At 43.6% G+C, this 27,445-nt stretch overlaps 2 protein-coding genes and 2 non-coding genes across 4 annotated transcripts; 1 reads left to right on the top strand and 3 right to left on the bottom strand.

Annotated features, from left to right (window-relative positions):
• The first annotated feature begins 1,320 nt into the window (after positions 1-1,320).
• LOC122128645 (zinc-binding protein A33-like) lies at positions 1,321-3,042 on the top strand. Its single transcript, XM_042703049.1, has one exon. The coding sequence runs from the start codon at positions 2,093-2,095 to the stop codon at positions 2,657-2,659; it is 567 nt and encodes a 188-aa protein (XP_042558983.1). The 5' UTR covers positions 1,321-2,092; the 3' UTR covers positions 2,660-3,042.
• Positions 3,043-6,564: 3,522 nt separating this feature from the next.
• On the bottom strand, positions 6,565-6,646 carry trnas-aga. The gene has a single exon. It is a non-coding gene; the product is annotated as a tRNA-Ser (tRNA).
• Positions 6,647-9,727: 3,081 nt separating this feature from the next.
• Positions 9,728-9,809, bottom strand: trnas-aga. Its single transcript has one exon. It is a non-coding gene; the product is annotated as a tRNA-Ser (tRNA).
• A 1,228-nt stretch (positions 9,810-11,037) lies between these two features.
• On the bottom strand, positions 11,038-25,491 carry epc2 (enhancer of polycomb homolog 2 (Drosophila)). Its single transcript, XM_012819822.3, has 14 exons — positions 24,944-25,491; positions 22,830-22,989; positions 21,108-21,253; positions 20,719-20,925; positions 20,138-20,286; positions 19,303-19,432; positions 18,862-19,071; positions 18,577-18,660; positions 18,281-18,429; positions 17,533-17,861; positions 14,061-14,194; positions 13,682-13,829; positions 12,788-13,121; positions 11,038-12,500 (listed from the first exon to the last, which is right to left on the bottom strand). The coding sequence occupies exons 1-14, from the start codon at positions 25,094-25,096 to the stop codon at positions 12,428-12,430; spliced, it is 2,406 nt and encodes an 801-aa protein (XP_012675276.2). The 5' UTR covers positions 25,097-25,491; the 3' UTR covers positions 11,038-12,427.
• Positions 25,492-27,445: the final 1,954 nt, after the last annotated feature.

Genomic DNA, 27,445 nt, shown 5'->3' with positions numbered 1-27,445 from the left:
GTTCAAGCCCAATATTCCACGTTACATGGCCCCATCCATAGTCCCCTCGATGCAGTGGAGTTGTCCTGTACCCTTACCAGAGAAACAGCCCCAAAGCATAATGTTTCCACCTCCATGCTTGACGGTGGGGATGGTGTTCTTCCCCCTCCAAACGCGGCAAGTCGAGTTGATGCCGAAGAGCTTGATTTTGGTCTCATCTGACCACATCCTGTCTCCCAATCCTCCTTAGAATCATTCAAGTGTTCATTGGCAAACTTCAGACAGCCCTGTACATGTGCTTCCTTGAGCAGGGGGACCTTGCGAGTGCTGCAGTACTTCAAACCATTACGGCGTAGTGTGTTGCCAATGGTTTTCTTGGTGACTGTGGTCCCAGCTGCCTTGCAATCATTCACAAGCTCCCCCTGTGTAGTTCTGGGGTTATTCTGCACCTTTCGGATGATCACCGATACCGCACGAGGGGATATCTTGCATGGAGCCTCAGACCTAGAGCGATTGACAGTTGTTTGGTGTTGCTTCCATTTACGAATAATCGCACCAATAGTTGTCTGCTTCTCACCAAGCTGCTTGCCGATGGTTTTGTAACCCATTCCAGCCTTGTGCAGGTCTACAATCTTATCTCTGACGTCCTTGGTCAGCTCTTTGGTCTTGCCCATGGTGGTGAGGTTGAAGTTGTGAAGTATGATTCTTTGGACAGGTTTCTTTTATACACGTCACCAGTTGAGATCAGGTGTACCTTGTTAGGCCTAATGAGGACGAATCTGTGTGCTTCTTGGGCACATAACTGGTCATTGGGAGCCAGAATTCTTGCTGTTTGCTTGGGGGTTCAAATACTTATTTTCTGCATCAAATACAAATAAAGTCATAAATGTTATAAAATGCAGTTTTCTGGATTTGTTTGTTGATATTCTATTTCTCACTGTTAAAATACACCTACCATTACAATTATAGATCACACATTTCTTTGCAAGTGGCCAAACTTGCGAAATCGGCAGGGGTTCAAATACTTATTTTCTGCACACACACACGCGCACACACACACACGCACACACACACACACACACACACACACACACACACACACACACACAGACACATGCATACAGTGAGTAGCCTGCTGTTTTAATATAAATAACCACGCATAAGCAATGCTAGGAACGAGGAGAGGATAGACTGCGTTATTGTAGCTAGGTTTTACTAGGGGTCATTAGCAGCCAGAAAGTCCATCTTCATCCACAACTCAAGCAAACTAAATAGAACACTGCTGGAAATGGGATGTTCCTAGACCCTGCCTTCCAGTGCAAAGGTTCCCGATGGTATCTTTGGTCCTCAGAGAAGATTCTGCCTGGTTAACTGCAGTGCTGGCGGCCCACTTCCTGCCGGATCTTGTTCTTATCCCTGCTTCCCTGGTGAGTTGGTCTTCGGAGTCCCTATATGTGAGGGAAAGTTGGTAGTTGGTGGTAGTTATCCACAAAAAGAGAATCCAATAATCCAAGTGCCACAGTTCCTGACTCACAACTGTCAAGCACAAATGTGAGAAACAACAATAAGACACAGGTAGTGACATCACAGTAGCTCCGCCTGTCAATACGTGCTATCACTTACTAACACTGTGACCTAACCTATCCAAACGATCAAACAGAAAATAACAGTCTAGGAGAAGTCTATGATAAAGAGTATTATATAGTACAGAAAAATACACACACGCACATACACACAGGCAATCGTATTTAGGCCTACATCTGAATACACTCATCAACATAATAAATATAAGTATGTGTGAATGCATTCAGAACACAAAGACACCCTCCTGTAGAAGCATCGATAAGCTTCAAGAAAAGCCAGATGGATGGATAAAGATGGCAAATTGATAAAAAGAGAAAGAGAGATTTGAAATGCATGAGAATGGTCAGTGATAATACTCCCTTCCACTAACATCCCCCCCGTGAGTAAACTCCTGCACAACTGTGATTCCTTCTTACTGATGACTAAAGAGCATTTCACTGTAACAACATATTTTTTCTGCCTTTACACTAGGTAACAACACTATTAATAATGACCATGATTCACATACTTATCACTCAGTGTTCAGCCCATGTGTGTATTTTTTCTCTCTGCAGCTCCTGTGACTCTGGATCCCAACACTGCATACCCACATCTCATCCTGTCTGAGGATCTGACCAGTGTGAGAGACAGTGATGAGAGACAGCAGCTTCCTGATAGTCCAGAGAGATTTGATGAGTATGGCAGTATCCTGGGTTCTGAGGGCTTTAACTCAGGGACTCACTGCTGGGATGTGGAGGTTGGAGAGAACACATGGTGGAATTTGGGTGTGATGACAGAGTCTCTCCAGAGGAAGGGAGACTATGACTCCAAGAGTGGGAACTGGTTTGTGTGGTATAAAGATGGTGAATATAAAGCACGTTCTACACCACAGCCCTCCACTCTCCTCAGAGTGAAGCAGAAACTCCAGAGGATCAGAGTGCAGCTGAACTGGGACGGAGGAGAGGTGTCATTCTCTGACCCTGATAATAACACACATCTACACACTCTCACACACACTTTCACTGAGAGAGTGTTTCCTTACTTTAATACGGGCTGTAAACTCTCTCCTCTGAGGATCTTACCAGTGAAGGCTTCATTAACAGTAGAGCAGCACTGATAGAGCGGATGATGTCTCTGTCTGGACCAGGACTGACAGTCAGAAAGAGATGGAGACGGAGGGGGTGCCAATCATAAGTCACTAATGACTACACTGATATGAATCTCATGATATCTGTTCTGTGCGCCAGCATGTGATGCATTTTTATTTAATTCATGTTTAATTTCCTCACATTCTATGTTGAGTACCTAGTGAAATAAGCGTTGAATGATTAACTACTTACTAACCGAGAGTGTGGTCATGCCGGGAAATATCAGACTGAGGCTTTAACTTATCGACCGAGCGATAGCGAGGTTGATACGGCAAAGCCGAAGTTTGAACGGTCGAGGTTAGTAAGTTGTTTATTATATGGCATTTTTCGCTCCTTTCATTTTGTAAATGAAAAGAAATGGTAATTGTTAATAGAAAACATGTCGTTTTGTTCAGCTCTCAAGTCTTCTCACGACACAATGTGTTTCAGGTGTTGCGTAGCAACCAATTACTTGCTGACTTCAAGTTACAATGATCAATAGAAAACGGACAACACGGCTCAGCTAAAATGGCTTTAATTTACAGTAAAGTAACAACACAAGTGATTCAAACTATAGTTTATAGTCTTCATAATCACTTTCAATAAAAATGTTTCGCTGCTTCTGAATTTCCTCATGGCTGTTGATGTCTATCAATATCGCTCATTTTGAAGATGACGTCAGAGGGCAATACGGATCTGGAACAGACCGGCAAGGAGGGCAATACGCGGCTGGCATGACTACCCATTAGCCAATCAGAACGCTCGTACTGTCGTTGCCATATAATAATGTCCTTTATTACTTTCCCTGACTGTTTTTCTATGTTATCCATGTTGGTGTTTCTGCACTGTTGTCACAGCCATATTACAATGTAAATTACAATTGTGAATATTTTATTGGTTTCATGTCATTCATAATATTTTGATGGTCATGGCTAGAAATCTAATTGATGTCGCTGCTCATATCAATGACTATCTGTCACTGAAGAGAATCATAATGTAGGTATGTAGACATGTACAGTACCTGTCCTCCTGGTTAATATTTTACCTGCATTTCGTTGCCTCAGTACTTGTACTCTGTGCAATGACAATAAAGTTGAATCTAATCTAATCTAATATTTTCACAGAGCTCAGTAAGATGTCACTGTAAAGGGGAGTCAGACAAACACAGACTATTATTAGATTTCTTCTTGACTTTTCCTGAGATGGTGATTATCAACTATAACTTCAATTCAATTCAATTTTATTTATATAGCGCAAAAACAATAAAATTGTCTTAAGGCGCTTTACAGAGCCCAGTGCCTGGACCCCCTTAGCGCAAGCACAATGGCAACAGGGGCAAGGAAAAACTCCCTGTTAATCAAGAAGGAACCTTAAGCAGAAGGTAGAGCCTCCCTTTGCTGAAATAACAGCCTGTCGACGCTTCTTATAGCCACTGATAAGTCCCTGAATTCTGGCTGCAGGTATTTTGGACCATTCGTCCTTACAAAATGTCTCTGGGTGAATCAGGTTTGATGGCTGCTGAGTGTGGACAGCCCGCTTCAGATCATTCCATACATTTTCGATGATACAATTTTCGATACAAGTCTGGGGACTGGGAAGGCCATTCTAGAACATTGTATCTGTGCCTCTTGATGAATTCCTTGGTCGATTTTGAACAATGCTTTGGATCGTTGTCCTGCTGAAACAAACAACCCCGGCGTAACTTCAGCTTGACTGACTGAGTCTTGAACATTGTTCCCAGGATGCTGATATTGGGTGGAATCCAATCAACTTCAATCAAACTTTGACAAGTTTACCAGTACCTGTGCTAGCCACACAGCCCCATAGCATGACGGACCCTCTAGCAAATTTTACAGAAGGCAGCAAGTTATTTTTCCGTTATGCATTTATGCGTTTATGGTTGTGACCAAATAACTCTCTTAGTTTCATCTGTCCACAGCAATTTATTCCAAAATGATTCTGGCTTGTCCAGATGAGCCATTGCATACCTCAAGCGACTCTGCTTGTGGTGAGTACGCAGAAAAGGCTTTTTATGCATTACCCTTCCATTGGGCTGTCCCTCTGCCAAGTGTGCTGGACCGTGGAACGATGTACAATGACACCATCAGCAGCAAGATGTTCTTGGAGCTCTTTAGAGGTGGTCTGTGGTTTGTCTGTGACTAACCATTCTTCATCTTTGCTTTTCAGATATTTTTCTTGGCCTACCACATCTTTCCTTCACAAAGACTGTTCCTGTGGCTTTCCATTTTCTTACTACATTTTTGACTGTGGAGACAGAAACCTCAAACCTTTTTGATAACTTTTTATATCCCTCTCCTAATTCATATTGACGCATCATCTTAGTTTTTAGGTCATTAGAGAGTTATTTTGAGATTTCCATTCTTCAAAACAGCAGCCTGCGCATGATCACATTTAGCTTTCTAAACTTACTTCCTTTTTGCAGGTTAAAATATAAGTGTGTAGTTTATATGACAGCTTTTTCAAAGAGCATCTTCATAAATGTAATAGACCACTGATCTGTTATAATCAGCTGCGATATTGTCATAGCAACGGCCACTCACCAATAAGAAAACCGTGCGTCGATCGTCTGCGAAGCGTCGTTTCTTAACAACTGATCAGCGTTCGGATGTGTTAGGACTTGTTCGGATATGTACGGACTTGGGTATGATTTGTTAGGGCTTGGGTAGGACTTGTTAGGATATTGTTAGCAATCGTTAGGATTTCGTTAGGAACTGTTTTGCCGTCCATTCGCTGCAAGGTAGACTCTGCCCCTATAGTCCAGGCAAAATAGCGTTTTACGACAGACTAATTGTAAAATAATTTTTTTCAGCATAGATCATTTCTATGAGGTGTCCAGAACAACATACTAAAAGTCCTAAGAAATCCTAGTTGAGGAAATATGTTTAATTCTCATCAATCTGAGATGTGTGCTAATAATGCATGGCAAAAATACACCTCAAAAATGTAATTTTTTTCCTTTACTCCTATCAAAATGAAACTTCACACAATGAAAGTACCCATGAAAAGTAAAACAATTTGTATTACAAGTTTCTTTTGAAATTAATTTGTATATGCAAATGAGCTATACACTAATCGAATATGCCCAAAATACATCCAAATAGGCTTATTTTTTTCCTTTACTCCTACCACAATACAACTTTACATAGTAAAAGTATACATGAAAAGTAACTTTTTTTGTATTACAAGTTTCTTTTGAAATTAATTTGAATATGCACATGAGCTCCACACTTATTGAATATGTCCATAGGCAGAAACACCTTCATATGTATGACAAATACATCAGCCCAATCTTCATCCAATCATCCTACTGCCAATGGGAGATGGCAATGCTGCTTTTAGACTGGCCTCTAACCTGAAAACTGCCTGGCTTGGTAGTACCTGCCAGGGGTATGGTGTTTCTGCCTATGCAATTAGGACATATTCAATAAGTGTGCTGCTCATGTGCATATTTAAATTCATTTTCAAAGAAACTTGTAATACAAAAAAATTTACTTTTCATGGGTACTTTCATTGTGTAAAGTTTCATTTTGATAGGAGTAAAGGAAAAAAATTACATTTTTGAGGTGTATTTTTGCCATGCATTATTAGCACACATCTCAGATTGATGAGAATTAAACATATTTCCTCAACTAGGATTTCTTAGGACTTTTAGTATGTTGTTCTGGACACCTCATAGAAATGATCTATGCTGAAAAAAATTCTTTTACAATTAATTCTATTATTGGCTCCAAAAAGGGTTAATTTGCCTGGCCTACTAGTAGTGGAAGAATGAATTATCTCCGCATAGGCTCAGTGTTGCATTCAGTGAGGTGCCTTATCATACAGTTTAATGCAATAGTTTGGACCACTGATCTGATATTGTAACGAAAACATACGTTGTCGGCAGGATTCGAACCTGCGCGGGGAGACCCCAATAGATTTCTAGTCTATCGCCTTAACCACTCGGCCACGACAACTATACCCTAGCGGTGGAAGAATGAATTCTGTCCCCATAGGCTAAAGGTTGCATTCAGTGAGGTACTTTATTATATGATTGAATGCAACAGTTTAGACCAGGGGTTTTCAACCGGGGGTCAGCGTCCCCCTGGTGGTCCGCGACGACATTGCAGGGGGTCCGCGACATGAGCCTAAATTGATCATTTATTTTTTATAAATTCGCTTTGATATTTCAACACATTTCCAGATTACTCATGAATATCGTGACAAATATCTAAAATATGTCCAACATAATATAAAGGAGATTCACGCTGACAGAATGTAGCCTTGCACCTATCCTGGCAGATAACAAACTTTAAGCCTAGAGCCCCCCACTCCACTAACGACCCACGCCTGGCCAATAACTTGAACGAGTTTTACTGTCGCTTCGAAAGACAATGGGACAGTCCTGATACCACCCCCTGTGACACCACCCACCAGCTCCAGCCCATCAGCTTCACCTTCCCCACCACAGCAGAGGCCTACGCCTCTAGACAGCTGCCCACCTCAGAGCACCCCCCCTTCTCCCCCACCACAGTGACGACTCTATCCATTATGGAGAGGGACGTCTTCAGACTCTTTAGGAGACAGAACCCCCGCAAAGCAACCGGGCCAGACTCTGTCTCTCCATCCATCCTAAAGCACTGTGCTGAACAGCTGTCACCGGTGTTTACAGACATTTTTAACTCCTCACTGAAGTCATGCCACGTACCAGCCTGTTTCAAAACCTCGACCATCATCCCCGTCCCCAAAAAAACAAAGATCAGTGGACTTAATGACTACAGACCCGTTGCTCTGACCTCTGTTGTGATGAAGTCATTTGAGCGGCTTGTGTTGCGGCATCTCAAAGCCATCACTGACCCTCTACTGGATCCCCTCCAGTTTGCCTACAGAGCTAACAGGTCTGTAGACGATGCAGTAAACATGGCCCTTCACTCCATCCTCCAGCACCTGGACACCTCAGGAACCTATGCCAGGATCCTGTTTGTGGACTTCAGCTCTGCCTTCAATACTATCATCCCGGCTCTGCTAAAGGACAAGCTTCTCCGGCTGAGTGTGCCTGACTCCATCTGCAGGTGGATCACAGACTTCCTGTCTGACCGGAGGCAGCACGTGCGGCTGGGAAAACATGTCTCTGACCCCCGGACCATCAGCACCGGTTCCCCTCAAGGCTGCGTTCTTTCCCCTCTTCTCTTCTCCCTGTACACCAACAGCTGCACCTCCAGTCAGCAGTCCGTCAAGCTCCTCAAGTTCGCGGACGACACCACCCTCATTGGGCTCATCTCTGGTGGTGATGAGTCTGCCTACAGGTGGGAGATTGACCATCTGGTGACCTGGTGTGGACAGAACAATCTGGAGCTCAACGCGCTGAAAACAGTGGAGATGGTTGTCGATTTCAGGAAGAACCCAGCCCCTCCCAACCCCATCACCCTGAGTGACGCCCCAGTTGACAGTGTGGAGTCCATCCGCTTCCTGGGCACCATCATCTCCCAGGACCTCAAGTGGGAGCTAAACATCATCTCCCTCACCAAAAAGGCACATCAGAGGATGTACTTCCTGCGGCAGCTGAAGAAATTCAACCTGCCAAAGGCAATGATGGTGAACTTTTACACCTCCATCATTGAGTCCATCCTCACCTCCTCCATCACCATCTGGTACGCTGCTGCCACTGCCAAAGACAAAAGCAGACTGCAGCGTGTCATTCGTTCTGCGGAGAAGGTGATTGGCTGCAATTTGCCATCTCTCCAGGATTTGTATGCATCCAGGACCCTGAGGCGTGCAGGGAAGATTATGGCTGATCCCTCCCACCCTGGACACAAACTCTGTGTGCCACTCCCCTCCGGCAGAAGGCTGCGGTCCATCAGGACCAAAACCTCACGCCACCTGAGCAGCTTCTTCCCGTCTGCGGTTGGCCTCATCAACAAGGCCCGGGACCCCCGCCCCCCAACACGGACTCTAATCCCTTTTTTGCACACTCCTGCTGTAACCTAATATGTGTATTGTTTATTGTTTATTGTTTGCACCATTGTACCACAAAAAAATCCTCGTAGGTGAAAACCTACTTGGCAGTAAAAACCTTTCTGATTCTGATTCTGATTCTGATCCTGTGCTTTGCTAATGTTAATGCATTGCGTCCCTAACGTCACGCCATGTTATTCATAACATACAGTCTCGCGCGCGAAGTTGACAAGCATCTGCAGTTAAGCATAGCCTACGTGTACTTTTGAGGTTTGGTCGAAAAAGATATACTTTTGGTGAACGACTGAAGTTATCTACTGTTCTTAGCTAACATTTCGTTCTAACGTCGAGTTAGCTGATCAGAAGCACCAATGGATCGGTTTTTAGTGAGGAGAGTGACAGAGAGACCACGATAGAGGGACAAGGACAGGCCTCCAACAAAGCTACACCTTCACAGGATACAGGGAAACAAAGTTAAAAAAAGAAAAAGAAAATACAATGAGGAATACATCAAATACGGATTTGCAGTGACGACAGACAGAGCAGGAGAGAAGGTACCACTGTGTTTCGTGTGTTCAACATTACTGTCAACTGAAGCCATCGAAACTATTGCGGCATATGGAGACGCATCACGTTTTCTTGAATGCCAAGCCTATTGAGTACATGCAACAGATGTTGCGTGATTTTCATATGACTTAAGTTCTGGATAAGTTGCCAGACAGAATTTCCAGAGCTTGCTGCAAAAGCAATGAGGTGTCTTTTGCCCTTTCAAACTACATATCTGTGTGAGAGCGGTTTTTCTACACTGGCGTTCTTGAAGAATAAGTACAGGGCAAGGCTTGAACCAGAGAATGATATGAGACTGCCTTTTACCATTTTGCCAAGAATATACAGGCTGTGTGGACTTCACCATGCCCAGATATTACACTGACAGGTCTCCCCTCTCTCCACACACACAAACACACGCACGCACACACACGCGCGCGCGCAGGCACATCAGTGGGCCGCGGATTACTTTCTAGTCAGAATGGTGGTCCCTTGGACAAAACCAGTTGAAACCCCCTGGTTTTAGACCACTGATCTGTTATTGTAACGAAAACATACGTTGTCGGCAGGATTCGAACCTGCGCGGGGAGACCCCAATAGATTTCTAGTCTATCGCCTTAACCACTCGGCCACGACAACTCTGCCCCTAGCGGTGGAAGAATGAATTCTGTCCGCATAGGCTAAAGGTTGCATTCAGTGAGTACTATATTATACGGTTTAATGCAATAATTTGGGCACCCCTGGAAATTACCATTATTTCATATTAGAATTTGCTGGTCTTTCAAAGCAGCAACTTAATTTGGACATCATTTACATTTTATGGGTAAAGTAACAATTCAGATCTGTAATAACATTTAATGAATCAACAGAAACAATGCATAACAAAACAAATATGTGCAAATATTTGGGCACCCCGGTGGGATAATCACATCAATATTTAGTAGAGCCTCCCTTTGCTGAAATAACAGCATGTATACGCTTCTTATAGCCACTGGTAAGTCCCTGAATTCTGGCTGCAGGTATTTTGGGCCATTCCTCCTTACAAATTTCAGTGTTCAGTGTTTTCAGTGATTACAGGTATTCAAATCACCACACTTAAAAGGGTGCCCACATTTTTGCACAGCCTATTTTTCACATTCGATTTTATTTCATACATTCAATACGGCTACATTAAGATTTTTTGTCTGAAAAACATCCCATCATCCAGCTTTCTCTAGAAAATGAATGACATAACGTTGAGGCCAAATGGTTAAGACAATGGACTAGCCACGTGTAGGGTCGAATCCAGCCGAGAACAGTTGCCTTTTCTATGCAGTGGTCTTGGATTTCAGAGATGCCTAATTTGAGAGGAATAAATTCATATAAAAAATCTACACTGATTATTACTGACTACACAGCAGTCGTCACCTACAAGGTTTGTAGAATTCCAGTGTTTGTTCCCCTGTCTGCAAGTGTACCGTCTTTGTAACCTGCTCATGCACAGGTCTGCAGTTTATCATAAGTGCAATGTTGGAAAAGAGCCTTTTACATTATAGAGAAATCTGTAGGACTTGAACATGACTTTCTCTCCGTCAAATATGATTTTGTGTGGCCATCCTGAATTTAGGTTTTCAGTCTGAAAAGACCAGGAAAATAAGGATGTACTTACTGCACATAACAATGCTGCATTGTGTAAAGTGTGCATTGCTTGCACTCAAACAAGCATCACTAAGATAAATAGAACTGCGGTTGGAGAGCATACATTATGAGATCACTTACTGCAAGACATCGACCCCTCTGAACATCACTGTATAATGCACACAGTAATTGACAACATACCTTGAGCTAAATGGCAATGCCCTGAGTGACATAAGACAACTGGGGACAGTTATGTTGTAAAAGTTTATCAATGAATACTGGAAAACAATGACACGGGCAAAGTGGCAATAATACGACCCTGTGAGTCTTCTGTCTGATGGAACAAGAGGAAAAACTGATTTCCTTTCAATTAAAGGTCCGTCAACAGTTCAAGAAAACCAAGAATAATAAGAAACAGCCCAACAGGTTATGCATGTTGATATCATTCGATTTTTTTTATTTCCCTGCATTTTTTTTTTTTTTTTTAAGTCAGAATCATTCAAAGGACAAGTAACATGGGGAAATGCATATCTGTGGGCATAGAGCCTGGCCACTAAATGCCTGTACAGAAAAAACTAAATGACTACACTGACAACACTTGTTCATGAAGAACTTAAGAACACATGACTATCAGATCCATTCCCCACATGTTACTTGCAATTGAAGAGGGGGAAAAAAAAAGAAGATAGGGTTTTGATAGGACTGTCCCCTATATCAAAGGGCGATCTCCGCAAAGTTGTCCATAACATGGAACTTTATTGCACAACGTAAACCAAAAACGATTTACAGCTGTGAATTATTGATTGGCGTTAGCCCACTAGTTAAAAAAGGCATATACGTATAATTAAAACATATTTGCAGACAATAAATCAATGTATGCATTTAGCCACAACTTTTAAACACAAATATGATCAGATGGACACTAGTCTTTTTTTTTTTTTTTTTTTAATGGATGACACCTGGAGATTGTTTTGCAGATATCTATATCAAAAACAATGAAGACAAAATAAAAAAATAAAAATGTTTTAATCACCTCTGTTAAATAGACAGAGGACAAATGAGAAAATGCCGCATAATTATGTACAAAAAAGAAAAAAAAATTAATTTGTGAAACCAAATTAAATTGGGCTCTTTTTCCTCTTGCAACAAGAAAAAAGCACAACATAATACTCTCTAGCTACGTCCATTTCTGCATTTCGTCGTCACAAAATCAGATTTATTTGTACAAGATACAAAAATGTAAACATCATAAAATAAATAGGTAAAATGAGTGATGTAGGACCGGATTTCATGCTCATGATCCTAACACAAACCGATGCACCTGTTTTATTATGATTTTTTTTTTTTTTGAATGCTGTCATTCGCCATTTTTTTCCAAGTGCAAAAGCATGATGACAAAAAGTATCTAGAATTCAAGTAACAGAAATAACATACTAATGATACAAATATACTATTTTACAAGGTAGTGATATTCCCAATTTTACAAAATGTACATGTATAATATTGACAAATCTCTTTTTGATATGCTGCAAATTTAGGTACAGTTCTGTGAGTAAGCCCCCTGGTGGCAGGAAGTTGTTTTGCATTGATCTTGGAGGTTAGTCCATTCAATGGCATGATGCTCACTGACGTGGAGTGGGCTATGTCACTTCCATGGCAACTGTGGTCTCTGATATGCCATTAAGGGCCAACCTCTCTGGTTCATGGTTCTCCCTATAAAACAAAAAAACACACGTGTGAGGGTCCTGACAGCATTTAAGGATTATGACAGCTATCCAAAATATACAATCTGCCTAAAAGGCAACGCAGGCACCAAGAAAACAATAACAGCACGTCCGAATCGAAGACAGAGGAACAACTGTAACCCTAAGAGCTTCGTGTGGAGGGTGAACACCACAAACATATACGGTTAAGGGTGAGGATAGTGTTTGCACGCATGTGAGTCTGAAGGCCTGGCGGCAGTGTGCTCATGCATTAAGAGTGTGTCTACTTTGGCTCACCTGCCAATGCTGTCTACCGCACTAGCGGGCGTGACCTTGGGCACTCGGTCCAGGCTGCTGGCGACGGCGGCCAGCTTTAAGGCGGAGGGCGAGGGGGCCGAGGGCCGGGCGCTGTGGTGCGTGTGGGCCGGAGACACGGCGCTCACGCTGCCCAGGTGGCCGTGGCCACGTGGCAGCGACTGAGGCGTGGAGTTGCTGTTGCTGCTACTGCCGCCACCGTTGCCACGGACCAGGGCCGGGTTGTCACGAGCCGGAGAGGAAGAGGAGCGTACCGACGAGCCGCCCCCGCCGCCGCTCTGAGAGGTGCTGGTGAACTTCATGGGCCGGGAGCCTCCTGAGGAGGACAACAGATCAAATTGTCACACTTCACAAATAGTTACAAACCACGAAAAACTCAAAAAGTAGACAGAAATGAATGACATGGGTGTTCAGTTTAAAGGTACAGTGTGTAGGATTTAGTAGCATCTAGTGGTGAGGTTGCTGAATTACAACCAACTGAATACCCCTTCCTTTTCAAGAGTGTGGGAAAACCTACTATAGCCGTCAAACACCAAATGCCCTCTCTAGAGCCAGTGTTTTGGTTAGTCTGTTCTGGGCTACTGTATAGAAACATGGAAGACTCTGTGGAAGAGGACCTGCTCCCTATGCAGATATGAAGGGCTCATTCTAAGCTGACTGAAATACAACAACAACAACTAGTAGTTACATACACTGATGCAAACATAATTATTGATACTATATTCCATTTCTGCTAAGAGAACCCGCTAAATCCAACACACTGCACCTTTAAAGTAATTCATCAGTCATTGAAAGGGCAACGACAGTGTTTAATGCTTGTTGTTCAGTAGTGAAGACTCTTCTTTTATTTTTTACCTCAACAGCAATGTCCCCTACCTGAACTGGGGCCAATGCCGTTGACCGTGGGTGGGTGGGGTTTGTTCTCGTTGTTGGCTGGTGGGGGGGCGCTAACCACCGCAGAGGCAGCAAAGTGAGCGCTGGCCGAGTCCAGAGTCTTTGAAACTCGCTCCGACGAGATGGCAGTCTAGAACACACACACACACACACACACACTTAGAAACACTTTTTTGTTGTTTGTGGGTCACATATCCCACTCTTCAACACTTATCAAACCTTGGAAAAGATGAACATGTATACATTGGTGAGAATGTCCAACTGGCTATGTAGGAAACACACACAACTGTGTTTTTGTGTGTGAGTGGGAGACTAGGGGAACTGGTGTGGGTGTAAGTGTTCGTGTTGGCGTGACCTGTACCTGTACAGCGGCCTTGCGCTCCGGCTGTGCTGTGGTGCGGGGCGCTGCTCGCTGCAGGACCTGAGCCAGCTGCTGCTTGTGCATCTGGGCCAGCTGCTGCTGGTGGGTCTGATACTGCTCCTCTGTGATCACCTCTACACACACCAGAGACAGGAAATGGTCACGATCAACACCACCATATAACACAGAAAACACCACGCAGAGTGAAAATAGAGGGAGAGAACATTTCCAGAATTAAAAAAAATTAAAGAGGTAACAGAGAAACATATAAAAAGACTAAAACACAAAGTACCCAATGAGAAAACAGGAAACAGCTGTACTTGTGAGCTACAGAGAGAAACAGCTGCACTTGTGAGCTACAGAGAGAAACAGCTGTACTTGTGAGCTACAGAAAGATACAGCTATACTTGTGAGCTACAGAGAAACTGCTGTACTTGTGAGCTACAGAGAGAAACAGCTGCACTTGTGAGCTACAGAGAGAAACAGCTGTACTTGTGAGCTACAGAGAGAAACAGCTGCACTTGTGAGCTACAGAGAGAAACAGCTGCACTTGTGAGCTACAGAGAGAAACAGCTGCACTTGAGCTACAGAGAGAAACTGCTGCACTTGAGCTACAGAGAGAAACTGCTGCACTTGCGCTACATAGAGAAACAGCTGTACTCGTGAGCTACATAGAGAAACAGCTGTACTCGTGAGCTACAGAGAGAAACTGTAATGCCATTCCCCAGCACATGAGGTCAGAGGAGAGTGAGATAACTTAGAAATACATATGGTTAGGGGATGCCTGATGTGGATTTATTAATGACATACTTAGTGCTACTTCACATTAGCCTGACGATGTCATACTCATAATTCTAGTCAGAATATGAGTCTGATACCGCTCCAATGGGCTGTGATTATGGGGCGTGTTTCAACCGAACCAGGAAAAAAAATGCCTCTTCGCTCAATTGGATATATCTAGAACCAATCAGAGCAACGTAGTATGACCATAACGTAGACCATGGGGCCAGCTGATACATTAAACTTTTACCGGATCCCGTAGGAAGGACGGCAAAAACATCTTTTCGATCGACAGATGCCTTGATCGCCTTTCTCTGTTCCACTTTCAAAATGAATGTGCGGTCAATGTCTTCTAAAACAGACTCGAATCACCACATTTCAGCTCTCCAACGGCAGCCATGTTTGTTGAAAACGAATTCACCCCAAAAGCTCTTTGGTGACGTGGTTGATTACGTTACGGTTGATCATCTGTCCATCATCGTATAAAGCCCGCCTTGACAATTTGATTGGTACGGCAATGTCTGTCCGCAGATAATTTCTCCTCAATGGAGTAATGCCAGACCGAACTTCCCAACCAAAAAATTTGTGGGCGGGGCTAAGTTCGGTCTGGTATCCAGGCTAACTTCACATAGTATAACTGCAGAACTAGGATGACTGGATGATCTCAAACACGAAGTCACATCACAAATCCAGAAAACAGACAATAGCATGAAAGACAAACTGGTGATCTTAACATGAAAAAAAAACCTCATGCAATGTGAGAGATACTCAAATCTCTATTGAGGTGAACAGTTCTTCACCAAAGAACACTGAGAAATACCACAGCGTTGCCTCACTTGCACTTTTCAGACCATGCCTTTTCCCAAACATCAGTCACACGGTAGCCAATAGCTTTCCAAACCACTCCAAGTTTGTTCCCCAGATCATAGTTTCCTCTCCTGCTGTTGCCTTGTGCTCTAGCCACACTGGCCTGTAATTTCTCCCGCAGAGGAACAGTTATGTAACCCAGCTACGTCTATCTGCCTGTGGTCAGACTAGCTCAGGACAAACCACAGGGCTGAGCTCGGGGAGCGGAGCAACACAGAGAGAGCCAGTCCCATGTCTGCGTACCGCTTCAGCTGCATTATGGGTTTGTGGTTTGACTAGATCTTGTGAAAGCTGATTGGACATTTGCAGTGAAGAGCCATAGAACGTAACCCTGTCATAACTTGACTTGATGCTTCTGAATGTTTCAAGAGGAAGAGTAGCAACAATCTGAAAGATTCAAGAGGAAGAGTAGTAACAATCTTTCCTATTTATATACGTGTACATCTAGCAACAATGTCATGTCCTTTTTTCTTAAAATGCAAACTTCCGTTGCTTCTCTACAGATCTAAGAAATTCTAAGATGCAACATTAACCTCTAGATCAAGTAGAGTGCGTATAGACTATGAATGGCTCACAAACTATGGTCTATCTGGCACTGCCAGGACTTTTTTAAATAACTGAAAAGACATCCTTTAATAAATTGGATGCCTCAACTGGGTGTGGTACCAATATAAAATCAATGGTCGCTCTATTCATTCAGGTTATCTGTTGGATCTTGTTCTTGCTGCAAAGCTCATAAAAAAAGGGGCGGGACACCTCACCACCTCTACTGAATCTGCTCTTCACAGCTGTTGTCAGAGATGGCATGAGAGTATGAAAAGCAGTGACCTTGTCTGAACTCACAAAAAAAAAAAAAAAAAAAAAAAAAAAAAAAAGGAGGCACATCACACATTCGATGGAAAAATAGGACTTGTGGTGGCTGTCAAGACCACTATGGAATCTGTCCAACCACATCCTGGAGGAGAGATTTCCCCAAAAAGAAAGCAAAGAGGTGAAAGCAACAAGCCAGCTGAAACAGAGGGCTCCGCCAGCTGTGGGCTGTCATCAGAAAAACACCCTCTGCGAGGAAAAGCCTCGTCAGCGCTGTGCCCTCCATCAGCATACGGGGGACTAATGATTTTGTGCTTCAGATGCTGCCATCTAACACTGTGAACCCACCAGTAAGAAAATTAGACACTAATGGCTGACAAATTACCCAAGATTGCTTGGTGGGGCAAAATCACCAAGTAAGTTGATGGTGAGCTGAAATAAAAATGGCTATGGGAGCATTCATCAGAATCGTGAGCACGGCAGCAATATAATGGTCCTTCAAGTTTCAATTTTTTTTTCTTTAGGCTAACTGATCTCATGAGAGCTTACTTGGAAAACACAAAACAGAGCCCACAGGTATAATGGTTAATTTATAGTTGAGCCTACACAAGTAGCCTACGCCGTTGTGAGCAGTTACACTTGGAGGGTCTGTGTCGCTCTGCAACACCAGTCGGGAAAATTGATACAAAAATGGCAGACCAAACTCTGCAGACAGCCGCATTTCATACGAATGTCATTTACTTAGCTTTTTTCGCTTAGATTTTGAAAAAAGTTAGCGAGAAACAGACACTGTACAATCTGATAACCCCATTATTGTCACAATAAGAAACAATAAGTCTGAGGTGGATGGCAAGGCATATGCCAGGCTTAGAGAGGCTGACCTGCATGTTACCTACTGGGTCTACTACCCCACCAGGTATGTGCTTGATTATGCACACCGCGTGTGATGGAACACTGTATGGAAGTAGCGCAAGACGGAACCCTATACACTCTGTTTGCCATTGTGATGACGGACCTGTGAGTGCAGCTTTGGCAATGTTCGTGGAGCTGCCAGTGGTGGCGCCTGCTGCCTCTCGTGTCCTGCCCTCTGACGCCACGCTGCTCTTCCTGCCGTTGCTTTCGTCCGGAGTGGGCCGAGGTCGGAAGCAGCGCCACCTGCTGGACTTGATGTCGCTGAGGATCTGTGCCAGGGAGCGCTCCGCATGCAAGGCGGAAGGGGCGGTGTGCGAGGGGTCGTGCCTGAGGTCAGGGAGGTCGAGGGTCGGTGAAGAGCGGGTGAAGACGTCCGGGTCCAGCAGTCTCAAGGCGCGGTCCAGGTGGGAGGAGGCACGGTCCAGCAGAACCCTGAGGAGGATGAGACAGAAGTCAGCCGTGAGTCAGAATCTCAGGTGTGAAGGAAATCAGAATAAAGGTTTCACTTTCTGTGTGCGTGTGTGAGTGGGTTTTAAACACTTTGAACATGATTTGTCATTTTGTAAAAGATCTAATACCAAGTGTTGAAAGCGTGTTAACAGGTATTAAGGAGGCATTATTCCGATTCGCTCTGTCTTACCATTACCAAAATCCCCACCATTCTTTCCATATAATGCCAAACACAGTATGAACAATCAATTAACCAATTAAGGAAACTGCCCTGAATCTTCAGCTCCCCAAATATAGATAAAGGTACATAGTAATGGGGACAGGGGGCACTGAATTATTTGGGAGATATCATATGGAAGTAATGGGGTAGGGTGAGCAAGGGGGAAAGACAGCGACATTACCTGCCACCACGTCCCATCCTCCTGCGTGCCAGGCCCACACAGCGGTGTGGCACGGTAAGGGCCGTCAAGGAGTGCCGTTGCCGCAGTGGGTCGACCCCAGCCAGCGGCGTCTGACCACACGGAGGAGAGGAGCTCTGGTCCAACTGAGGCTGCACAAGGGAGGACGGGAAGGAAAGAAGCGGGTCTTACAACATGCCATCATTTAAGTGTATCATTTTTATAATTCTGTAAACACTTGCCACCTTATTGTAGGGACCAGCTATCTGCCAGCCATGAACATCAACGGTCAGACTTACAGCAAGGTAATGGCAGCCAGTTCTCCTTCTGAAAGCGAACCCTCCATCTGGGTCATTCTCCTCATCTGTCTCTGACGCTGGAGACTGGATGGAGTGTGAGAGGGAAAGAGTGAGTGACCATACAGCATGAGAGAGAGAGACAGAAAGAAGAAAAATAAAAGACGCAAAGCCAGAAAGAAAGCCAGAAGGACAAAGCCCAGTTTTAGGACTGCCTATGCCTGAGGCTCATTTTTTGTTAATAACAGTCTCTATAGGCTTTTAATAGGTCCTTAGTGCAGTACTGACCAGTGGGTAGTCCTCCTCCCCAGAGCTGTGGAAGTCATACTGCTTGATGTCGGCCTTGTTAACCGTGTGCTGCCTCTCGACTCGGCTCGGCTGCCGCAGCGGGTCCAGTTTGGGTCTCTTGGTGTACTTCTTGTGCGGCCGCACAAAGTCGAAGTGCGGCTCTGGCTTGATGGAGAAGTGGTGCGGTAGTTGTGAGCTGGACTTGTGAGCCTGAAGGAAGAGCGATATATTTAGGGCTCTGAACCAAACAGATGATGACAATGCCAACACAAGTGCTACTTTCTGACCCACTTCTATATACCAACACCAACTGTCTAAATAGTCTACATGTCATTGTCATTTAGTTGTTCATTTGAGATCTCTTTTTATATTACTTTCTGCTTGGGCTATGTACACATACAGAATAACTGTTGTGTTTGTAATACAGAACTGACTAATGACCTTGATTTTGTTCTCGACTTTGTAGCGGTTTCCGTTGGGCAGAGTGATGGGAGTGGTGTAGACAGGCTTCTCAGCCAGAGGAGCGCTGACTTCGCTGAGGATTTCCCCCGAAAAGTCACCCATATGATACCTGTGCAAAAAGATGGGCAAGAAAATGGAAGCCATCGTTATTACAGTTATCTCTCCTTTAAGAGGGAAGACTTGCCACTTCATAATAAATCCCGGAGAGACACGTTACAGAATGAAATGTTTTGAAACACAAGCTAATTGTTAATGTGTACATTTTGTAAATTCTAATTTCAGGGACCCTTAATGACATTTTTATGATCTTTCACAACCTCACAAAATTGCATACTTTACCCCACAGGTTGGGCCTAATTATTTAATGAAAAATCACCTTTTCCCTTCCTTTTCTAACAGGGTAGTGAGGCCATGTCAATTCAAGTGTAAACTGCATCACGCTGCAGATATTTGCACAATGAAACATTACCCATGGAGGAGTACAAGAACATAAAAAGTGAAATCAAATTTCATGATTTTCAATGAATTTGCTGAATTTCGTGACTTTTCCGGGATTCCCATGACCGTGGGAACCCTGACTATAGATGTCTGTACTTCTCAGTGCATCAATCTTGAAAGGGCCAAAGCCTCTACAGCCTCTGTTGTGTATGCGTGTGACCATGCATCTGCATGCATATCTCCACCCTGATCGACACATATGCACAAGAACATGACTGCGGCCTGTCTTGATGTACAGAACTTGAGTGCACGTGCACATGAGTGAAGTGGTGTGTGTGCGCGTGTGTGTGTGTGTGTGTGTGTGTGTTGTGCTCACCTCTTCTCCACCACCTCCAGCGTGAGGTGCAGCAGCTCTCGCTTGATCTTCTCCCGCTTCTTGATCATCTCCAGGATGGTGACGGTGCGGCTGAACTCCCTCCTCAGCTTCAGCATCTTCTCATACGACGCCTCATCGTTCTTACGGTTCTGTGTGGACACATTACAATTACGTAGTCTGAGATGGTGCGGCTGTGGGTGTGTGTGCACACACACAAGTGATGGTAAACTGTGGATGACTAGAAATGATGTGCAGAGAGAAAGACAGATTGTCAGGCGTCCCCAGCCAGCCAGAGCACATCAGTATTCAATACTGGGCGAAGGCCTGCATAGTTAATATGTATGAATTGGTCAGAGCTCCCATTGCACTCTAATGATGGATCTAATTTTTGGTCCAACAGACGATTAAAAACTTCACCTGTACACACATTAACATGCATAAAATATTTTCACATCAGCTGTAACACTAAATCAGCCGTGAAAAAAAATCGGACATTGATGTCAAGGTCATCTGAAACAAAATTATTTGCAATCCTGGGAAGTACTCTGGAAAAAAAAAACTGAAAGCGGTGAGCATCTTACCTTCCTGGTCTGCATCTTTTCTGTGCGGCGGCGGAAGGCGACGTAGGCGTCGTTGTTGCTGGAGCCGTCCCGCTTTTCCTGCTTACACTGCGGTATGAGCGACGGCGCTTGGCAGCTCTTCCTCTTCCTCACAAAGTAGTCGTACACAGACTTCAGGAGGTAGTCATCCTCATTCAGCAGCAGCTTGGCTTCCTGAAGAGTGACCAGCTGCGTATGGGGAAATAAGGGAGTTAGAAGGACCCAGCTAGTTAAATCTGCAGCTGCAGAGCAGTTGGACAACCATTGGTAAAAAGGCATCATATAAATGTGTACATTTATCTATGTGTAGCTTCTGTTTTACACACATTTTACATAATCTCATGGTCTACATGTGTTAGAGGGGGGATTACCTGGTTAGCGCTAGCCTTCTCCAGTCGGTCCACCATGATCTCAAACTGCAGAGGCTTGATCTCCATCTTCCTGTTGAGTCTGTTGAGGAGAGTCTCATCCTCTGAATCCATGTCGTAATCTGGCTGTTCATTGTCCAAACCCAGGGCTGCAAGAGGAAGAAGGGGGGGTGTGATACCGGTAAGTCATTTTGAAAACCAAAACGTTCAGATAGAGAAAAAGGTTTACAAAAAAAAATATCATAGTACGTTTCATTTGGTCAACCCAATTCAGTTTATCGTCTGAGGCCACCGCACAATCCAAATATCGGCCTGCTCAGATCTTGGACTGTTGGGACTTTATTTTACAATGAAATCCTTTTTATGTACAATGAAAGCTATGAAAGAACGAGACATCTGCTTTTACTTTAAGTCTTGATCACAGGTAGTACAGCTTACAATGCTTCACCATTTAAGCAGGGAATGAGGCAACTGAAATACACAGCAGCCTCTAAAGATATACTGTACAGTGTTTCCCACAGGTCTTAAATATACTTGTGGTGGCAACCCATACCTGGTGGCACAAACATGGTCTGCTTTGTTGACAAACAACAAATACATCTGACCTTTAACACACAAGTTTGATTCATTGAATTTTTTCTATTTCACAGATCCAACCCTCACCTCTATCTGTACAAAGATGGCACTGTTTGGAACTGTGCTGCTTGGTCACCTGCACCTGCCTCTACCACACTGGGACCTGTTGCTGCTGCCTCTCCCTCAGCACTCTCACTACTTGTGCCAGCAGCTTCACTGACCGACTGCAATTGAGAACAAGCTTGGTCTCACTGTTGACTGCAATTGTAATTTTACGTCAAATGAACTGGCACGTGTAATTATTGAGGCTTAGGCATTTATTTATTGTCATTTCACGAGCTACCTGTGGTGCTGAGTATCTCCCCCTCATCCTCACGCAATATCCTCTTCAAATAGTTTTGAACAGTAATATCTGCTGAGTATATGCTACCTTATAAGCCTGTCTTTTTTAACAGCCATAGCCTGAAGAGAAAACAAATTATTATCTCTTATAGTTAGCCAGGACAACATCTGCATGTTGTGCAATGGCCGAGTTACGTGCGCTGAATACACTCAGGTCTTGTAGCCACCAACACTACATAGTTGCCGCTTTCTTTCATACACTTTGAAGCTACTACCAAAGTCAGAGAAATTACACAAGGTGAAAGGGAGTAACTTTACTTGATCAGCGCTTATAAAATATCCACCGTGCCTGCATTTTCAAACATACTACTAGTGAACGTCTCTCTCACTCTCTGTGTTCAGAGCATGTGTGGTTGTCAGTAGACCCTTCTCGTGGTGGCAGAACGAACAGGTTCGGGAGGGGTAGAGCGAGGGGAGATTGTCTACTAGTTAATGGATCGCTGATGGAGTCGTTCTCTCGGACGGATAAAGAAATAAAAAAAAAAGCTACGATGAGTCACCAAAGATACTTTGGTGGCCAGTAATATCCCATAGCGGCCCAGTCTATCTGGGAAACACCGCTGTAATTGCAACTGTTCTCTCAGCCTGAATATTAACCAGAGGTGCACATTAAGGTTCAATGTGTCTTACATGTTTATGTCAACAAATGCCCTTCATATTTATAAAAGCAATACATCATGGAATAGTAAATGCTGACCACCCCAATCGAGCAGATGAGTCTATGGCAAAAATTGAATTTGTACTCACGTTGAATGTGTATCAGCTGTTTGGGAATGCGGAACTCTCCTTTGTACAGACGGTCATAGTAGGTGACGTTGCTCTCTGCCTCCGGCACGGGGATGACCATACTCTCCTTCTTCTCCCTGAACACCGACTGAGCCGAGATCGCCCTCTGGAGATGGTGCTCCTGGGGGGAGGAACCGGAAAGAAGGGAATGAGAGAGAAGGAAGAAGGATGGTGAATAAAGGAGAATCAAAGGGGAACATAAGCATGCGCACATGCACACATCCAATTTCTCAATTTAAAACTTGTGAAAGAGAGCTTATGCAAGACTTTGCACTCAGAGCTATCTGCTAAACCAGATTGTTTTTTTTTCTCTTCAATTTCTGCTGAAATACTGACCCTCTTATCAAACAACATCAAAATGTGACACTATAAGGAGGAGGAGAGCCATTTGATGCACAGCTGGTGTTAACTGACAGTCTGTGCTGCTGTTGGCCTCATCTTAGACTTCAGAGGACGACTTGGTGATGAAATCTAGTGCAACATCTCAACATGTCCCCAGCCTGGTCTATTGCCAAGCAGAAGAGCAAGAGCGCCTTTTCTAGAAACACACGTGCACCTAGGAGTACTTCTCCCTGTAAACTTGATGGTGCATTTATTGTGCTGAGATTGGCATTTATTTCCAACTTCTGAAAGAGGAGTATGGTCACATATAACGTACACAGAGAGTAAAACCAAAGGTAAGGAGTTCTGTTCCATTTATGGAGGGAGTAAACATCAAGGCAAGCAGGAACAAACGACAAAGCTTAGTTGGTTGATTATCAATGACTTCCTTATAACCATGCCAATACCCACTGTGAAGGCAATAAAAAAGGCATGGACTGATAACGAAAGTATGAATGGTTCATGCAAGAGCATCACGTTATGGGTTTAAGTGAGGCTCCCTATGATAAAGGCAGAGATAAAGTAACATTTCAGATAACGCTCAGGTATGGAGCTTTTACTATTGATGTTTAACCAAGATGCAAGCTCAGTGTGCAGGTCTGGACAGCTGCTGAACGGTTTACTTTGCCATCTATGGAAGCTGGCTAGTGGATTCCCTGAATTTAAGAGCTGAAGCGATAACAATGCCTTTGCATACAGCGTGGTGACAGAATCTTTAGGAAACTCTGTCTGACCTACGTTTCCTCAAATTCAACAAATAGGCGGGAGACATAAGCTAGTTAACCTGCCTATATATGACAAGATCTCAGAATTCCGATAGAGTATTACACTCACACTCTAGTGACACTGATTCACGGTTTCTACTAAATGTAGCTACCTAGCTAACGGTAATTATCTAGCCAACGTATTGGCTTAATGATTTGTTGCATCCAGCCAAGCACCAACCACACACCTAGTGTTAGCTTGCTAGCTACTTACTGATAGCTAATTAACGCTAGTTAACTTAAGGATGTGCAAAATATACAATGGTAGGCTTGGCGAACTTTGCCATGAATTATTCGGGACGTGGCCAGCGTTACGTTAAATTCACTGAGAATACACTGGCTATGTAGTTGAGATAATCAGTTAACGAACGTTGGATAGCGTATGTTGGAAAGACTTAGCTAGCTAGCCAATTCATAGTGGTCATTTAAAAGGACTGATGAAATTAAAGTTAACTTTAGTTGGCCACTGGGGATGACATGACGTAGTTGCAAGGTTAATGCTATTGCATGTGCAATACATTTCACATGTGAGGTGACCCGTCTGAAATTTCCTTTCTGATAGCTAGAAAATCATTCTTCAGTGTATGAACTAGCTAGGATGGCTAACACAGCTAACACACGCACAAGTTCCTCATACAGATAGCATGCCTTCCGTATCCTTCCGCATCCTTGATAATCACGTACGGTTGTTGCGCTCTGAATGTGACGTAACAACAATACGACAACGTAGTTATTACCAACATACGTAAAAAGTGTAAAAACTGCGAATTCACCTTTGGATTCCTTACTCTTTATACGTAGCATGCAGGCTTCAAGAATGAGGCGCATGCCTGTTACGCACAATGGTTTGCGTAAAGCTCATAGTGAATGCCGACAACCTGATGTGCGATTGAAATGATGGAAATAAATTCATTAAAACTATAAACATACCGATTCCTCCTCTTTTTCCATTCCAGTTGGCATCTGGGGCACAGCCCGGTTGATTGAGACGCAGTCATTGAGGTCCGGGAGGTCTCTGTTACGGTATATGGGGAGAGGTTTGGCGGCGTCTAGCGCTCGCGCCCGGAACGAGAGTTTACTCATTGTTTTCGCCTATCTCGAAAACATAAAATGTGGAGGAAACATGAATCCCGCCAGAATTCAGTCAAAAATTCGGTATAAATCCTCGAGGGCCCCGCCTCTTTTCACAACGGTCCAAATCATCGACTCCTTTATTACCAAAATCCAGTGTAAAAAGCCATTTTTGGTCGAGATAAAATTGATTTAAAAGCTATTTTTTCTCGGGCGGTCCGCTGCTTGTGCCATGAAAAACATGGCGGACATATCCACACAGCAGCTGAGCGTTCCCGACGGTCTGTGCGAGACATCCGAAGAACATGGGCCGTGGCGCTGCGCGCGCACCTCATACAACATGCAACAAAACTACTGACGATACATACGTAACATGCAAAGGATAGTGAACTTATGGTGCAACTCACGATCGGCATATGCACAAGTCGATAAATTCAGCGTCCAGAAACTGGCATCTATTAAACGAGAAATATTACTTGAGTGACATCACATATGCACAACCAATCACTTGGAGATTTTTATAATTCTGCAGATTTGGAGTTAATGCCACTCAAATAGGAGCAATTAAGAAAATTCTAGCCTAAATCTGAAAGCCTTTAGCCAACTTTCTATGTCAGGCCTGTCATCAGGTTCTCCTGACCAAAATAAGCGAACTGTTTAGTCTGTATTAAAATAAACCCAAGTAAACCTACATCAGCATAGACTATAAAGCAAAATTCAAGTATAATCTTAGTCAACATTGATATACTAAACAAGTAAAATAACATTGATATATAAAACAAACAAAATATGAAAAATTAAGAAAACTTTAAAACTGTAATATGTCTGATCCTTTTCAGTATCAGATGGTTGATCCAACCATTTGCTGGGCTGCATGTGGATGGAGCTATGGATTTTGAGGGTGGATCACACCTGATATTACAGTGTAAATCTGATTTATGGTGATCTCACCCTATATTGCTCTGGAAATGTAGCTCAGTTCACTACTGAGAGTACATGGTGTTATAAGGCCACATGATTCCCTCACAGTCCAGTCAGCCAGGCCTAGGTTTCAAGCTCAAAGGTAAGTTTGAACCTTTTTCAGCCCAAGGACCCCTTGGCTGAGAGAGACACTGAGCAGGGACCCCAACCCCCACCGCCCCCAATTTAGGCCTGATATTCATATATTTAATTTGGAACTAAGTGTCAGTCACACACACACACACACACACACACACACACACACACACACACACACACACACACACACACACACACACACTCCCCTACACATGTTAGAACAGAATTACACATCATCTGTAACACACAACTTATTTCAATTTATTCGGTTTATAATTGAAATGTTTTCTCCCTTACTGTAAGCCATCACTCTGTTTTAAATTATGGAGGGACAAAGAATTGAGTTGCATGAGAAGCTTAAGTATGGATTAAATATCTCCTACCTAGTGAGAGGCCTGACCCTGGTGAGTGGCACAGAGCTTGTCCATTTTGGGGCAGATGGAGGTTGTGGGGCAGAGTGCCATATCAGCCTCAGGCTGCAGTCTTGACCTGTATTTGTTCTTCAGGTAAGCAAGAGAGGAAAATCCACTTTCACAAAGATATGTAGTAGCAAAAGGTAAAAGGCTCTTCATTGCTTTTGCTGTCAATTGAGGGAAGTCTTTCTGGCAAGAAATCCAGACTTGGATAAGTGGTCTTGTGTCTGTATTCCTGTATGTGCTGTCAGTGGATAGTTCAATGAGCTGATCTTCCTCTGTCACAGTTAAGGTTGAGCCATCTGCTGCACTATCTTTGAATGGGAACTGTATCCATGTCTTGTCTTTGCGCCAGTACTCAGCCTCAGAGAATTATTTCCCAAACTCATCATCAAGTGCCTCCAAATGTGCAACAATTGTGTGTGTTAGGTGAGGTACTCTGATTTCTTGCCCTGGTGTTTTTGGATACTTTTGTCTGATTCAAGTAAAGACCTTTTGTTGGAACTTATCTAAACTGAACCTATCCTCCTTTCTGCATCTGAGTATCTAACATCTCCCTGTAGCATAGCGGTAGAGATCCCACACGGGACGCATGAGTTTGAATCCCGGGTAAAGCGTACAAATTACGAAAATCGACAATTTAAACATGAATGGACTGACAAGTATTTGTTTATGTTGCCATCCGTAACAAGTGTTAAACCGGTGTGTTTACTCTGAAATGAAGGCATCGCGGTACTTAAGGGGCCATCTGAGCCGCATCTGGGCCGCATCTGGAACTCGGCTGATATCTGAATGAGGCTCTAGGTCAAGCCTATTCACTTAATTGTGTCATTGTGTTCACCTGAGCCTTGTTTGCTTGCCTTTATAAGCCGTCTGATCTTTTGTGTTT

This window comes from Clupea harengus, chromosome 2 (assembly GCF_900700415.2).
Source record: "Clupea harengus chromosome 2, Ch_v2.0.2, whole genome shotgun sequence".
Lineage (NCBI taxonomy): Eukaryota > Metazoa > Chordata > Actinopteri > Clupeiformes > Clupeidae > Clupea > Clupea harengus.
Note: the sequence above shows the minus strand (reverse complement) of the source record. Positions and strands in the feature narration are given on the sequence as shown.